General features: G+C 43.1%; 1 protein-coding gene across 4 annotated transcripts; it reads right to left on the bottom strand.

Annotated features, from left to right (window-relative positions):
• Nucleotides 1-1128: 1128 nt before the first annotated feature.
• On the bottom strand, nucleotides 1129-13108 carry prdm2a (PR domain containing 2, with ZNF domain a). 4 transcript variants are annotated; one of them, XM_018736593.2, is made up of 4 exons: nucleotides 13003-13108; nucleotides 9130-9185; nucleotides 4171-8864; nucleotides 1129-2061 (listed from the first exon to the last, which is right to left on the bottom strand). In XM_018736593.2, the coding sequence occupies exons 3-4, from the start codon at nucleotides 8809-8811 to the stop codon at nucleotides 2035-2037; spliced, it is 4668 nt and encodes a 1555-aa protein (XP_018592109.2). In that variant the 5' UTR covers nucleotides 8812-8864; nucleotides 9130-9185; nucleotides 13003-13108; the 3' UTR covers nucleotides 1129-2034. The 4 variants fall into 4 exon arrangements, with proteins under 4 accessions (XP_018592109.2, XP_018592111.2, XP_018592110.2 ...); XM_018736595.2 differs by having other exon boundaries at nucleotides 9135-9185; XM_018736594.2 differs by lacking the exon at nucleotides 9130-9185.
• Nucleotides 13109-13418: the final 310 nt, after the last annotated feature.

The raw sequence follows: 13418 nt of genomic DNA, 5'->3' as shown, positions 1-13418 counted from the left end.
GAAAGAGAGACATGCAGAGTCTTTCAAAACAGCAAAAGGAAATTATAGTTGCGTCAGTTTGAAGTGCTTCAGAGGTAGATACAGCTGAGCTAATAAATAAAAGACATCACCACAATATAAAAACAGACTTCTGGTTTTACCCTTTTTAAATCACAATGCAAAAACTCTCCCTTAAGCAGTAACCCTGTAACGAATAACAATTTGGTGCAAATTCTGAAAAATTAACTGTTTTTGAGGCAAAAATAATTTGACTTTATTCAGTGATTTTTTTCCCCCTCACATAACAGATAGGCTATGAAATATTTTATACATTAATAACCATCTTTGGACGCATTATTAGCAACAATCAGATTTGCTAACAAGATGTTAATGAACAGAGCTGAGGGAAAATGCTACCAAATCTGATAGCAGATATTTCAAAATAGCAGCTCTACATATGCTAACAGTCTTGTGGACAACCTACTTCATGGTTACTTCTCAGCGTAACGGTTCAGCTGTGGGGGTCTAAACATCGGTGACACTGTGCAAGTTTATATTTTTAAAAATATACCTTCAAATTAAATATCTGGTAAAGAACAAATCACATTTAAAAATAATGTCTTAAGCTGAACAGAATCTGTCAGTATCACCATGCTGACAAAAAGCAGACAAGAAAACACACTTGAAATTTTCAACGATCGTCTAAGACGACACAAAGCAGCCAAAGAGATAAGTGCCATGTTGCACTTCCATCGTTTTAGACAAGACCATTCAGATACAATGAGGGAGCACTTGAAAGTCACATTATCTGCAACTGAATTTTCTGCTAAAGAAATATATATATATCATGAATACAATTACCTACAGAATACGCAGTTTAAAACCTCATCTGACATTCCGACAGGAATAAATGTTAAAAATGTAACATATTGATTCTTCACTGAACGCATACATATCAACTCCACTCTGAAGACATGACCAATGTCAGACATTAATGCTAAAGCAATGTTGTTATAGTACAATATTGCAATTTAATTTAAGCAACGTTTTGTATATTAAAAAGCATACTGCAATAATATTACAGAGAATTCAGCAGGTCTGCATACAGTAAAAAAAAAAAAAAAAAAAAAAGTGTTAAATTCCTTGTTTTCCATTCAACCTGAGAAACAAGGGTTTGGGGGAAGTTAATGCACAACGGAGTTAAGGTAAATTACAAGAATCAGCCTGAAACCAATTACTGTAATGTATGTATGTCATATAATGTGCAACTGCATCAAGCTTGATGAATAGTGTTGTCACTCAGAGAACTGACATGACAATTAATCGAGTCAGGTGCCCATTTCATTAACTTCCCACAGCCTCTGCAAAGGGTAGGAGGAAACAGTCTCCTTTTATATCAGATACAGGAATCTGTAAGTATATATATATGCATTCTCTAGACCATTTAATTAAATATATATAATGTAGAGCTTTTTCTTAAGTATGAATATTTATCTCATTAAATTGTATGTAAAACAAAATGTGGATTAGACAAATAGCATTCATTGAAGTCATACCACATATTCATCTCATGCATTAACCAACAAGCTGGGCAAACAACCAAATGACTGATCATGAACAGATGACATGAACCAATAAACAAACCAACATGCAAGGTGTGTGTGATTTGTGGGAAACTTTCAGTAAATCAGTATTCTTTAAAATCAGACTTTTTGATATCAGTCAAGGAACAAGCTGGGGATGTATTATTAAATCAAGATCAGCATAACCTTAGTGTATAAATCCAATATATCAAAAGTTATCTAACAAGTGCACAGGGAAGGGCTCCACCCAACTTAAACATGGCATCACCTTCAAGGTCCAACATATTGCCACAGCATGCAAAATTCACCCCACTCTCTTTCCATTTAACCAGCTGCCACAGTTGAGCAACTTGCTGGATCCCACTGTTTCTCAGGGGCAGGAAAGAAACTTCACACTGGCCTGAAGATACTCTCCTGCATCTGGCTTCCTCCAGTGTCTTTCAAAATACTCTCCCTGTGCATCCTGCGAGGTCTATTCCACCATTTTTATCTGAGGATCCTATTAGGAGACAGAAGACAAAGAGGCTTTTAAGCTGATCCATACACATCCTCCTGAAATCCAGTCGTTCACTGCTGTCCACTGAAGAGGACTTTATGTGAATCTAAAACTGTACAAACTACAGTGCTGAGTCCTAATGCACCTTGCAGAGGACATCTGTGCTTTTAAATTATATCAAATGTTTGAGTTTGGGACTTGGACAATTTCATAGAAAATATTCAAAACCTTTTTTTTGGCTGGGTCTGGAGAGGATATTAGTGCTTCTGAAATACAACAGCTCAGTGCAGAACAAAACAAGCATACACCCTCAGAGCCCCTTTCCCTGCCTTGTAAAAGACCATCTCCTGATTTATACCAAATGAGATGACAAGACAGTAGTCACGTGAAAAAGTACACCCTCTTTGAATTCTATGGTTTTACGTATCAGGACATTTAAAAAAAAAAAAAAAAAAAAAATATCTGGTCCTTAGCCGGTCTTAATCAGGTAAATACAACCTCAGGTGAACAACAACACATGACATATTTTACTGTGTCATGATTTATTTAACAAAAAATAAAGCCAAAATAGTTTTTCACATATGGCTTCTCTAAGTACACCTTATCATTCAATAGCTTGTAGAACCACCTTTAGCAGCAATAACTTGAAGTAATTGTTTTCTGTATGACTTCATCAGTCTCTCACATCGTTGCGGAGGAATTTTGGCCCACTCTTCTTTACAACGTTGCTTCAGTTCATTAAGGTTTGCGGGCATTTGTTTATGCACAGCTCTCTTAAGGTCCTGCCACAGCACTTCAATCAGGTTGAGGTCTGGACTTTGACTGGGCCATTCCAACACCTTGATTCTTTTCTTTTTAAGCCATTCTGTTGTAGATTTGCTGGTGTGCTTGGGATCATTGTCCTGTACCATGACCCAAGCTTTAGCAGTTGGACAGAGGGCCTTACATTTGACTCCAGAATACTTTGGTATACAGGAGTTCATGGTCAACTCAATGACTGCAAGGTGCCCAGGTCCTGTGGCTGCAAAACAAGCCCAAATCATCGCCCCTCCACCACCGTGCTTGACAGTTGGTATGAGGTGTTTGTGCTGATGTGCTGTGTTTGGTTTTCGCCATACATCTCCACTTTGGTCTCGTCTATCCAAAGGACATTGTTCCAGAAGTCTCATGGTTTGTTCAGATGCAACTCTGCAAACCTAAGCCGTGCTGCCATGTTCTTTTGAGAGAGAAGAGGCTTTCTCCTGGCAACCCTTCCAAACAAACCATACCTGTGCAGTCTTTTTCTAATTGTACTGTCATGAACTTTAACATCTAACATGCTAACTGAGGCCTGTAGAGTCCGAGATGTAACTCTTGGGTTTTTTGCAATTTATCTTAGCATTGCACGGTCTGGCCTTGGGGTGAATTTGCTGGGACATCCACTCCTGGGAAGATTGGCAACTGGCTTGAATGTTTTCCACTTGTGAATAATCTTCCTCACTGTAGAATGATGGATTTTAAATTGTTTGGCCTTATAACCCTTCTCAGCCTGATTGGCAGCAACAATTGCTTCTCTAAGATCATTGCTGATGTCTTTCCTCCTTGGCATTATGTTACCACACACCCAAATGTTCCAGACCAGCAAACTGCCAAAACTTCTGCTTTTATAGAGGTGGTCACACTTGCTGATGATCAATTAATCAGGGGCATTTGATTAGCAGCACCTGCCTGCAACTTACCCTCTTAATTCCTATGGAAGCAGTAAGGATGTACTTAGTTTTTCCACACATGGCTTCTCCATTTTGGCTTTATTTTTGTTAAATAAATCATGACACGGTAAAGTATGTCATGTGTTGTTGTTCATCTGAGGTTGTATTTACCCGATTAAGTCCTGCTAAGGACCAGTTTTTTTTTTTTATGTCCTGATACGTAAAACCATAGAATTCAAAGAGGGTGTACTTTCATTTTCACAACTGTACATGTAACATGTATACTCTAGAAACAAGATGTCTAAAAACCAGAAAAATTACCTGTTCAAGATAAAGTTTCTTGCTGCATCATCCTGGTTGTGTCCTACATTAGTGCAAAATGCTTGCAGTAAGAGCTGAAGTCTTACTGCAATTATGTCGTTACCTGAGATTCTCTCAGATCTTCACTGGTCTCGGCCTCTCCTGCCACCTCAGATGGGTTCTTGCCACTGGCTTGCTGAAGGCTTCGGGTGACTGGTCCACCGGACCTCATACGTATTGACACTGGACCACGTTCCTCCTTCTTAAGGAGAGGATTCTGATGGGCCGCATTCTTAGATGTGACTTCCTTAGCAATAGACTTCAATTTCGAGGCTGAAGCCACGGGTGGAAGTGCTGGAGAAGGTGCTCTGGAGTGCTGCGGCACTGAGCCGTTTCCCTTTGTAATGGTTTTGCTCTTCTTGCTGAACGGAACTGAACCTGCTGGAAAGGAGGCTGGTCTGTTTGCCCGGGTCGCCATTTTGTTTTTACTCACTCGAGGCTTCGAGGAAGACGCAATGCTGCTTGCTGGGCCAAAGCTTCTAGCCCTGGTTTTACCTATGGTTGTCTGCATGATGTTGCGCCCTTGCTGCTTAATCTCAGAGTCTGCTGTTCGTCTACGCAGGTTCCCAATGTGATCGTGGGCGAGGGCCAACCTGATGCCTCCTCTCTTGCGGGATTTTTTGGGAACAGGTTTCATGGGGCAGCTCACTGTCACATGCTTTTTGAGACTTCCCGGGTAGGTGAACTCCCTGCTGCAATGTGGGCACACATGAGTCTCCTGATCTTCCTTTGGTAGAGCAGAGCTTCTCTTAATTGTGGAAACAGTCTTATTCTTGTGGGAAATTGCTTTCTGAACCAGCTGGTTTTTCCTTTGCTTAAGCACATTCACTTTCACCTTTGAAGAAAACTTGCTAAAATGGAGTTTTTTGGGTTGGCCTATTCGTCGGACTCCATTTTGTCCAGTACTAGATGCTGCAGCTGCTTCTACAGGTGAGAAGGATCCATTCTGTGTCTTTGCAAACTGTTTCAGAGGGACCGGGTTCTTCTTAGGAGTGTACCGCTTCTTGTCGCTGGCATTCGCACAAACAAAAATGTGCTTGTGCAGCTCAGGCATGTTATCGAAACTCTTGCCACACTTTGTGCAACGGATGGCTGTGGTGAACGTCTGTGGAATGTTATGGGTGGTGAAGTTGGTGGCAGAGGCCACTGAACCCGCGGGTGTACGATTGTGATATGGAAATGGCGGCGGTTTAAAGCTGGGGTAGTGCTGGTTGATTCCGAGGCGTACATTTGGACCTTTTGGTTTGCCTCCCTCAGAAGCCATGATTTTTATTATAGTATAGAGTTCCTCCGTGGAGTCATCAATTTCTTCTTCTTTAACTTCACTCAATGAACCTTCAACAGAAGGCTGAAGGGCAGAAGAGGAGTCTGTATTTTGTCTGGTTGGACCGTTGTAATTCTGAGGTCTCAGCTTGCCATTTTCTACCTCTGTATATGTACAGTTCTGGCCAGGGTGCAGGTCCTTCTGATGCTGTTGAACATTACACAGGAATGCAAACTCTTTAGAGCATGTAGAGCAAATATAGATCTTTCCAACACCATGGAGAGATGAACGGTGTTCTAGCAATGAATCTGCATTTTCAAAGAGCAGCACGCAGAATTCACACTTAAACGGCCATCCTTCCGCATGCTCTAAGATATGCCCACTCAGTTCTTTTATGGAGCAGAAAGGTTTCTCGCATACATTGCACATAAAGCTCTTGGAGAATGTTTGCTGTTGTAAGGGCTCCACTGCTTCAGATTTATCATCAGAGGCAGAAGGTGTAGTTAGAAGTGAGACACCAGCTGGATCAGCAGACTTTTCTTCAGGTTCCTTGGATGCAGGTACATCTTCAAATCCAGTGGAAGTAAGAGAGAGAGCAGAAGGTGGGGGCATCACTGAAGAGGATGGCCTTTCAGATATGACAGCAGACTGGGACGAAGCAGTTACTGATTCTGGTAATGAGGCTAAAAGGACAGGGGGTTCAAGAGACTGAGGAAGAGGCTTCTGCTGCTCTTCAAGCCTTGTCTCCTGCTCAACAGCTATGTTATTTATGGGTGATTTCACAATATTTACAGGAATGGCCACTGGAGCAGTGATAAGATTCGGTGATGACTCAATCGAAAGTGTACATTCAATAAAAACTGCTCTGTGGGTAATGTTAAATGAAGTGATGCTACAATTGCTTAAAGCTGCAGAGGATGAACCACCTATGAAAGCACATTCTGAAGAAGTGTTACCAGTTTGGTTAACAGACTGATTTGTGAACAATATGTTGTTCTTAAGTTCAGAAGATGAGTTCAAGGGCTCTGACAACTGATATAAATTTACACAGTTTACTACATCTGGCACCATAACATGGGAGTCATGTTCTGATGAAGGTGAATGTTTCCCTTCAGTAATTTCAAGAGGTCTGGGGGAAGCTTTGGGGGAAAGAACTGGGAGAGATGTTTGAGTTGGGGAATATGGTGGCAGAAGTTCTGAAAATTGAGAAAGGAGTTGTGGAGAAGGAACGGTTGGCAGAACGGGAGGTGGAGGGGTTGGAGACCTAGTGTCTGGACCACTGGAAAAAGGAGGCTGCATAGTAACAGGCGTTAATGAGGGAGGTGGTGGATGAAGTGAAAGAGGTGTAGTAACTTGTCCAGGCAGAAGTTCCTCAGCATTATGAGACTGGGTATCAGGCAAGGAAGATGTAGTAATACCCACCCCTGCTGGAGAACTTGAGGTTCCTAGTACTCCTGAATTTCTCTCTCCTGTCACCTCTAAACCGTCATACTCATTCAGCAACACTTTTTCCAGCACACTGGTGTCTGGTTTTTTCTTCTTCATTAGTGTCTGTGTAGTCAGATTTCCCTTCATTTCAAGGTCAGCTGAGCTCTTTCTGTTCATGCTCAAGTCCAACACAACTTCTTCAGGACCCTTGTTCAGTTCATCATCTCTTTTACTTACAGCACTGGACAGGTCCAGAGGCTGCTGATTGCAGGAATTTCCCCCAGTCCTCAGTGAGGGCCAGTCCACAACTGACAATCTAAAGGAGTCCGTTTCAGAGGGACTTGTAACATCCCTGTCATCTTTGCCTGACAAGCTCCAGCTTGGGGAAGTACAATGGCTTTCTAGCTTTGGCACCTTAGCAGCATGGGAGACACCTGCCTCTGATTTTGTGCAATTAGAAGGGCTGTGCTGAGGAGAACTGGGAGGAGAAGCCGTCCTTCTTTTGAACCTTCCTGAGGCTGAAGACAAGACAGTGATGGGTGGGGGTGGACCTGGTCTGTGCCCCTCTGTAATTATGGTCACAGTGGGTTTATGACTTTCTTGTGTCTGCAAGAGCTGTTTCAGTTTAGGAGAGAGATAAATTGTTTTTTCCTTCTGAAGGGCTAATGTCTCAATGGGTTGAGATAAGACAGTTCCGACAATAGATGATGATGAAGATGAAGCAGATGAGGTGGAAGACAGGGAAGACAAAAAAGATCCAGACTCCAGCTCCGTTTTGATGCTGGGTAGAAGAGGTGGAGTTGCTGTTCTCCTTTTTGATACAGGGTGGTTGGGAACCTCTTTCACTGTGCAAGCAGCTGTGTCTACTTTGAGAGCCTGACTGATTTGTTCTGGGTTGATAATAAAGGCATCCAGGCCAAATAAAGTGGCAGAGCCAGAGTCCACTTGGATTACTTCACAGTTGCTGACAGCACTAGTGGACAGGATTTTCCCATCAATGTACAAGCTAAGATTCTCAGAGATGTTGCTAGAGATGTCAACCATGTATTCCTCTTGGGCTACCTCATCTTCCGCATCCCCACTGACCACATACACTGGTGGCGGACTGGCACTGGGAGACTGCCCTGGGGGAGATGGCTTCTGCAGTTGCGCTTCTTGGAGAATGCCGTTTCTTCTGACACCCTTAGGCAGCAAGTGGCGCTCATGGATCCTGCGCTGGTGCCGCCTCATATTGGTATGTGTGCCAAACACTTTCTTGCAGTACTTGCAAGGGTGAAGTTCTTTTGGCTGGCCGTTCTCAGCCACTGCCGGTTCTTGTCGTTCTAGGGCTGTGACACCCTGCTTCTGGTCTGGAGAGGCTACTTTAGGTTCCACACCTTTTGGTAAGGCGCTGATGACAAGGTTTGCCGAAGTGGCCGCAGGGTCTGGGCCAGAACTGTCAGACGGCAGACCAAGCAGGGCTGTGGGCACAGAGACTAAACCTGCCTTTTTCACCGACGCATTCTCATGCCTTCTTTCGTGGCGTCGACGGCCAACCTGTGAACCAAAGGGCTTGTTGCAGTACCTACATTTGAATGTGTACGTGCAGCGGTTTGCAGTGGCATGGATGTGTGTGTGCCGCTCTAAGCCCTGCTTGGTGCTGAAACGCCGCTCACAGTGCTCACAGGAAAACGAAGCTGACTCCTGCAGCTCCTCTTCTGGGGAATGATCCTGGTCAACCCCTGGGTGTGGCTGGTAGGAAGCTGACACAACCCCTGGAACAAAGCTTTCAGCATCTTCCTCTTTGAGCTTCTTGAAACTTGACATTCCGTCAGAGGGCTCTATGTCAGTTTCCCCGAATCCCACCTCCATCACGGATGATGTGTTCTGCTGTGGTGGCAAACAGAACTGTCCCTCCTCTGGCTCGCCATTTTTCCCCTCCTCCTTGACTGTCACAGCTGCACACAGCTGAAGAGAGTCCTCAGGTACGCCAGCGCACAGCTCCTTTTGTTCTTCATAGCACCCCTGAGACATTGCTGACTACTGCAGGGGCGGCCGTGAAGACAGGGAAGGTTTCTCTGTCACACCTAGAGATGAGTCAGAGTACAGAACAATAGAATGTCACTTTCATTGTTCTTCAGGAAATACTAATTGTTAAATTAAACTGACATTTGTGTAAATAACACAAAATAATTCTGCAAATAGGAATACATGCATACCACACGAAAACCACACATCAGGGAAAGAAAATTATGAAATATAGCACACAAATTATAGCCACAGCTTTGGTAGGGATGGTGACTGAAATGGCATGATCTGACTCTGATGATGATCTTCATTCCAAGCAGTCACCTCACTTTGCAGAAGCCTTGCACACCTCAGAATGGCATCTGACAGCTGCTTTCTGGCTGCAGGGAAAGCACATAATCATCTATGATAACCCTCTATTCACACATACAAAAAGTTGTCTGAAAATAAACAAAATTTGAAAAAATTACAACTGATGTCTGCAAAGTTCTTTAACATCTTACATCAGCATGAGAATATACAAAACCTAAAGCTAGTAAGGACAAGGGTATGAGTACATATCACCCAACAGACTCTTCGTTTATACCAAAACAGAGCTAACCCTTAACTTTGTGCAAGGACATTTTTGTTTTTATTTCATAATAAAAATCTTTTTTCTTTTCCCCCCCGTACAGAAAACACGATAAAATTGATTTTTTATTAAGGGTCCATTTTTGCTTGTTTAAATTCACATATGCCCTCTCACATTTCTCCTTTAATATGAATCATGAGCTCTGAGCTCTCTTAGTTAACCATTAAAGAGCAACTGTGTCTATAAGAGCCCCTTTTACATATTAGGATAAGCTAGTTGAACCTACATAAACATTAAGTATGGACTGAAATTCCATCAGGTATGTTCACGCGATGAGAATGATGATAAAATAAGTCTGAGCAGCACAGTGTACACATGTCAACAACAGCATTTAGACTGGGCGTGAGGGCCATAACGAACGTCGGTTTTACATGTAAAAGGAAGACCAAAGTTCAGTCCTGGATCCCTGCATTAACAGACACCAGTTCAGATATAAGAACATCTGCTATTTGATAAGCTAGAGCTTAATTTTTTGTAGCTGCAATACAAAAAACTCCAAACCTCACTGTAGTGAACAAAATAATACCAATCAAACATACCAGCATAACAGTTCAGTCCATTATGTTGAAAGGGTAAATTCAGTTCAAGAGTATACCAACAGCCACTCTACTTCAGCCAACGAGTGCCTCACATCCTGACCGACGGGTGGTGAGAGGAAAGAAAGCAAAACCAGCGCGTTGTGTCTTTGACAACACTGCCCAGCTGTACCTGCAGACAATGCTGCTAGTGCCAACTCCTTACCCCACAGTAAACAACACAAAGCTACACCGCTATCTCACATGGGTGCGAGACATAAAGCGGAAATATCTAACAACAGAGATCTATTTCTAAAAGGAGAGAAAGCCTGAACTCTGATACAGAAATGTCCTCATATCCCTGGAAAATGTGTTTCGATCAACCCCCCACCCTTTTCCCACAAACCAGGAGAGTGACAGTAGCACATGTTGAGACGGCTTATTGTACAGCAATATCTATTTCAACTTTAAACAGGTCCAGTTTTACATTCTTTTAAGCATCCAACCAATTTCTAGAGGTGACATGGCCAGGCTGCTGTTACATTTTATGCCATATTACACATATGCTCCATAAGTCAAAACAGAACAGAGTAAAGGGGAGACTAACTGATCACAGACTTGACTTTACTAGTAACTGCTAAAGCAACTTTTTGTTTTTACTCTGGACACTTTGGCAAACACAAATGGTGTCCCACACATTCCCCAAGCAAATTGCTGCAGAGAATAAGTAGTTTCACATTATATCCCTCTGAACCGTTCCGTTAGACATGAATCTGCCATTCTTAAAATAAAATAACCTGGAAACCAGCTATGAATAAATATTTTGTGATTTTAACCATTTTGCTCTTCAACACTTGCCAAAAGGAAACAGAAAAGAAGCAGTTTACTGTACTTTAGTAGAATTCTAGCAGCTCATACAGAGCATTCAATTCGTGCTACCTAATTTCTGATAAAATGAAGACTACTAGTTAAAGGTGCTCATCTGAATGTCACATAACACACATGAACACCTTTGCCAGGTATAGTCACCAAGTTGCCCATCTGACAAATCATAGAACATATAAAAACAGCTGCACGTCTTATGCAAATCTGGACTTTTTACTAGGTAAGTAAACTGTTATTACAGTTACAGCATGAACTAACCTGCACTGTGGATTTTTCAATCAGATTTCTACTTATGTCTGATAAATTAATGATTCTATAAGGAATCACTGGATTAATAGAACCTGCTGTGTCTGCAGACATGCGTCGCTTAAGGACAGGGATACGTTCTGAGAAATCCATCAGGCGATTTCATCATTGCGCGAAGATCAGTGTACTTGCACAAACTCAGATGGTTAAGCGGCACATGACTGTAGTTAAAAATCGTTCAGATTGGCATAAGCTGACTATCTAGATTCCTGATGACCATCTGCTTCAGTGTGTTACCTCTGGGCAGATATTTAAAGTGACTCTCTGGTTTAAAAAAAAAGCCAATATTTGCATTACAGGGCAATCGCATAATACACAGAACCAGGTAGACAAATGAGACACTTCTTAACTAGGCAGTTTCTAGAGAATCAAATGATGGAGAAGTAGCTGGTCATGATGGCGTAGTTTAAAAACCCCTTGACAGTGATCACATAACCATTTAAATCACTTATACCACTGATTCCGTTTTACATTTTTTCATTTAGCAGAACTCGGATGTCTTCATCCGAGTTCAGAAATCTGGATACTTTTTTTTTTTTTTTCTTTTTGAATTTGCTGTATGTTGTTTGGTGGGCATTTGTTAACTAGGGAGATGCACCTGGTTATGTCAACCCTCTGGTTCTGTGTGTTTTGAGTGAGTAAGTAGGTAAAAATAGTTTTGGTACTATATATACTGTATGGATAGTGACCACAGCTGTTATTGAACACACAGTGTTGTTTCTGCATTGTATTTATATGTAAGTAAAGCAATCTTAATAGCCTTGTTGCCTGCTGTTCTGCTAAAAAAAAAAAAAATGCCATGTACTAAACTTAGTAGAGCGACTTGATGCAGCATATATATTACTCATAATAAACAAAAGTTAGTTGGACAGTGGTTACCGTGCAAAGAGAACTCACTGATGTCTGGTAGTAATGTATTAATAATGTGTTTCGATTATCATCAGATTGGTACCTATTCTAGGCAGTCAGACTAAGTTAATACCAGCTGCTCAGCTGTTCTTTGTTATTTTAACACACCCAACTTAACCGGTCGTCTTCTTAACCGACTGGCTAGTTGAAAAGTGCTGTTTGACAAACAGATAAAGCAGCCACCACCAGCTAGTCAACTTAACCAGGCCATGATTTCAGTGACTTTGTCCGATGTGAGTGAGGACACCACCTGAGTGAGTCCTGACAAGTTCCGACTTGCGCGGCCAAATATCCAAATTCACCAATTCCAGCAGGGTGTGTGTGGAGACCCAAGCCGTACAACATTTCCACAACCGTTTTCGGAGGTCCACAACCTGTTATGGGGGCTACCTGATATTTACTTACTAAAAATAGCCACCTAGCTTGGCCTCGGTTAGCCGCCTGCTAAGTCAGCCACGTAAGGCGCTTATTCACGCACTTCGGCAACACACACGGTGGGCTAATATAAAACTGGCGGGGTGCTTTAATATTTGTTTTAAATGGCGGTTCGACTGTCGATACATGATTAATGCGACTTTTTCACGGGGGGGAGAAAAAAAGAGGAGGCAATTCCGTGTCACTGTCACAGCCACCGACTCGAGGAGGAAAGGTCAATCCTCACACACACAGGTAGCTGACAACTCGGCAAGACCGGTTTTCGTCACCCGACAGCCATTTTGAAGCTCAAAATGCTGTTAATACAAACGGTAAAAGATGTTTTCCTAAGGGGCCGCGGTGCTGTCCGGTCGCCTAACGCCGTAACGGTCACCGCGCGCTGGTAAAACACTACACCGAACTGCTGAGGTAAATGAACAGCAACTCCTACGGCCCCCGGAAACCGCGTTTCCCAAAATTCACCCAACACTGACCGCTGGGTTCCCTACTGAGTGTTTGTCAGACTGCTCCGCTTACCTTGAGCCGCTTTTAAGTGGCTCCTTTTCCCTCGCTGACCGTAGGGACTCCGGCAGTTATCCGTCTACTAGCAGCTGCTGTCTCGGACCTGCTGTCTTCCCCATTGTACCGCACCAGCAACGCGTCTTCTGCTCCGATTGGCTGGAATGAGCACAGGAGCGCGATCCTCCCACTTCGATTGGCTGAAATGTGTGGCAGAGGGCGACCTCGCAATTCCGGTTGGCTGGAATGAGCAGGAGAAGGCGATCCCCTTTCTCCGATTGGCCGGAACTGACGCGAGAGGAATGCGAACGCGCGCCAATCGCACGCGGGGTTGCTAGACGGCGGAGCGCGGGGCGCGCGGCCCAGGGCGCGGATTCGTTCTTCACTCAGCCCGTCTGTCAGCGTGAGGTGCGGAATGTGGAAGGACCGTGGTG

Source organism: Scleropages formosus, chromosome 2 (assembly GCF_900964775.1).
Source record: "Scleropages formosus chromosome 2, fSclFor1.1, whole genome shotgun sequence".
NCBI classification, from domain to species: domain Eukaryota; kingdom Metazoa; phylum Chordata; class Actinopteri; order Osteoglossiformes; family Osteoglossidae; genus Scleropages; species Scleropages formosus.
This window is presented reverse-complemented; position numbering and strand designations above follow the sequence as displayed.

Excerpts from the sequence above, each read along its gene's own strand:
- prdm2a (XM_018736593.2), bottom strand. The coding sequence starts at position 8,811 with ATGTCTCAGGGGTGCTATGAAGAACAAAAGGAGCTGTGCGCTGGCGTA. Across the intron at positions 2,062-4,170 it reads AAGATCTGAGAGAATCTCAG|GATCCTCAGATAAAAATGGT; the intron begins GTAACGACATAA and ends GTCTCCTAATAG.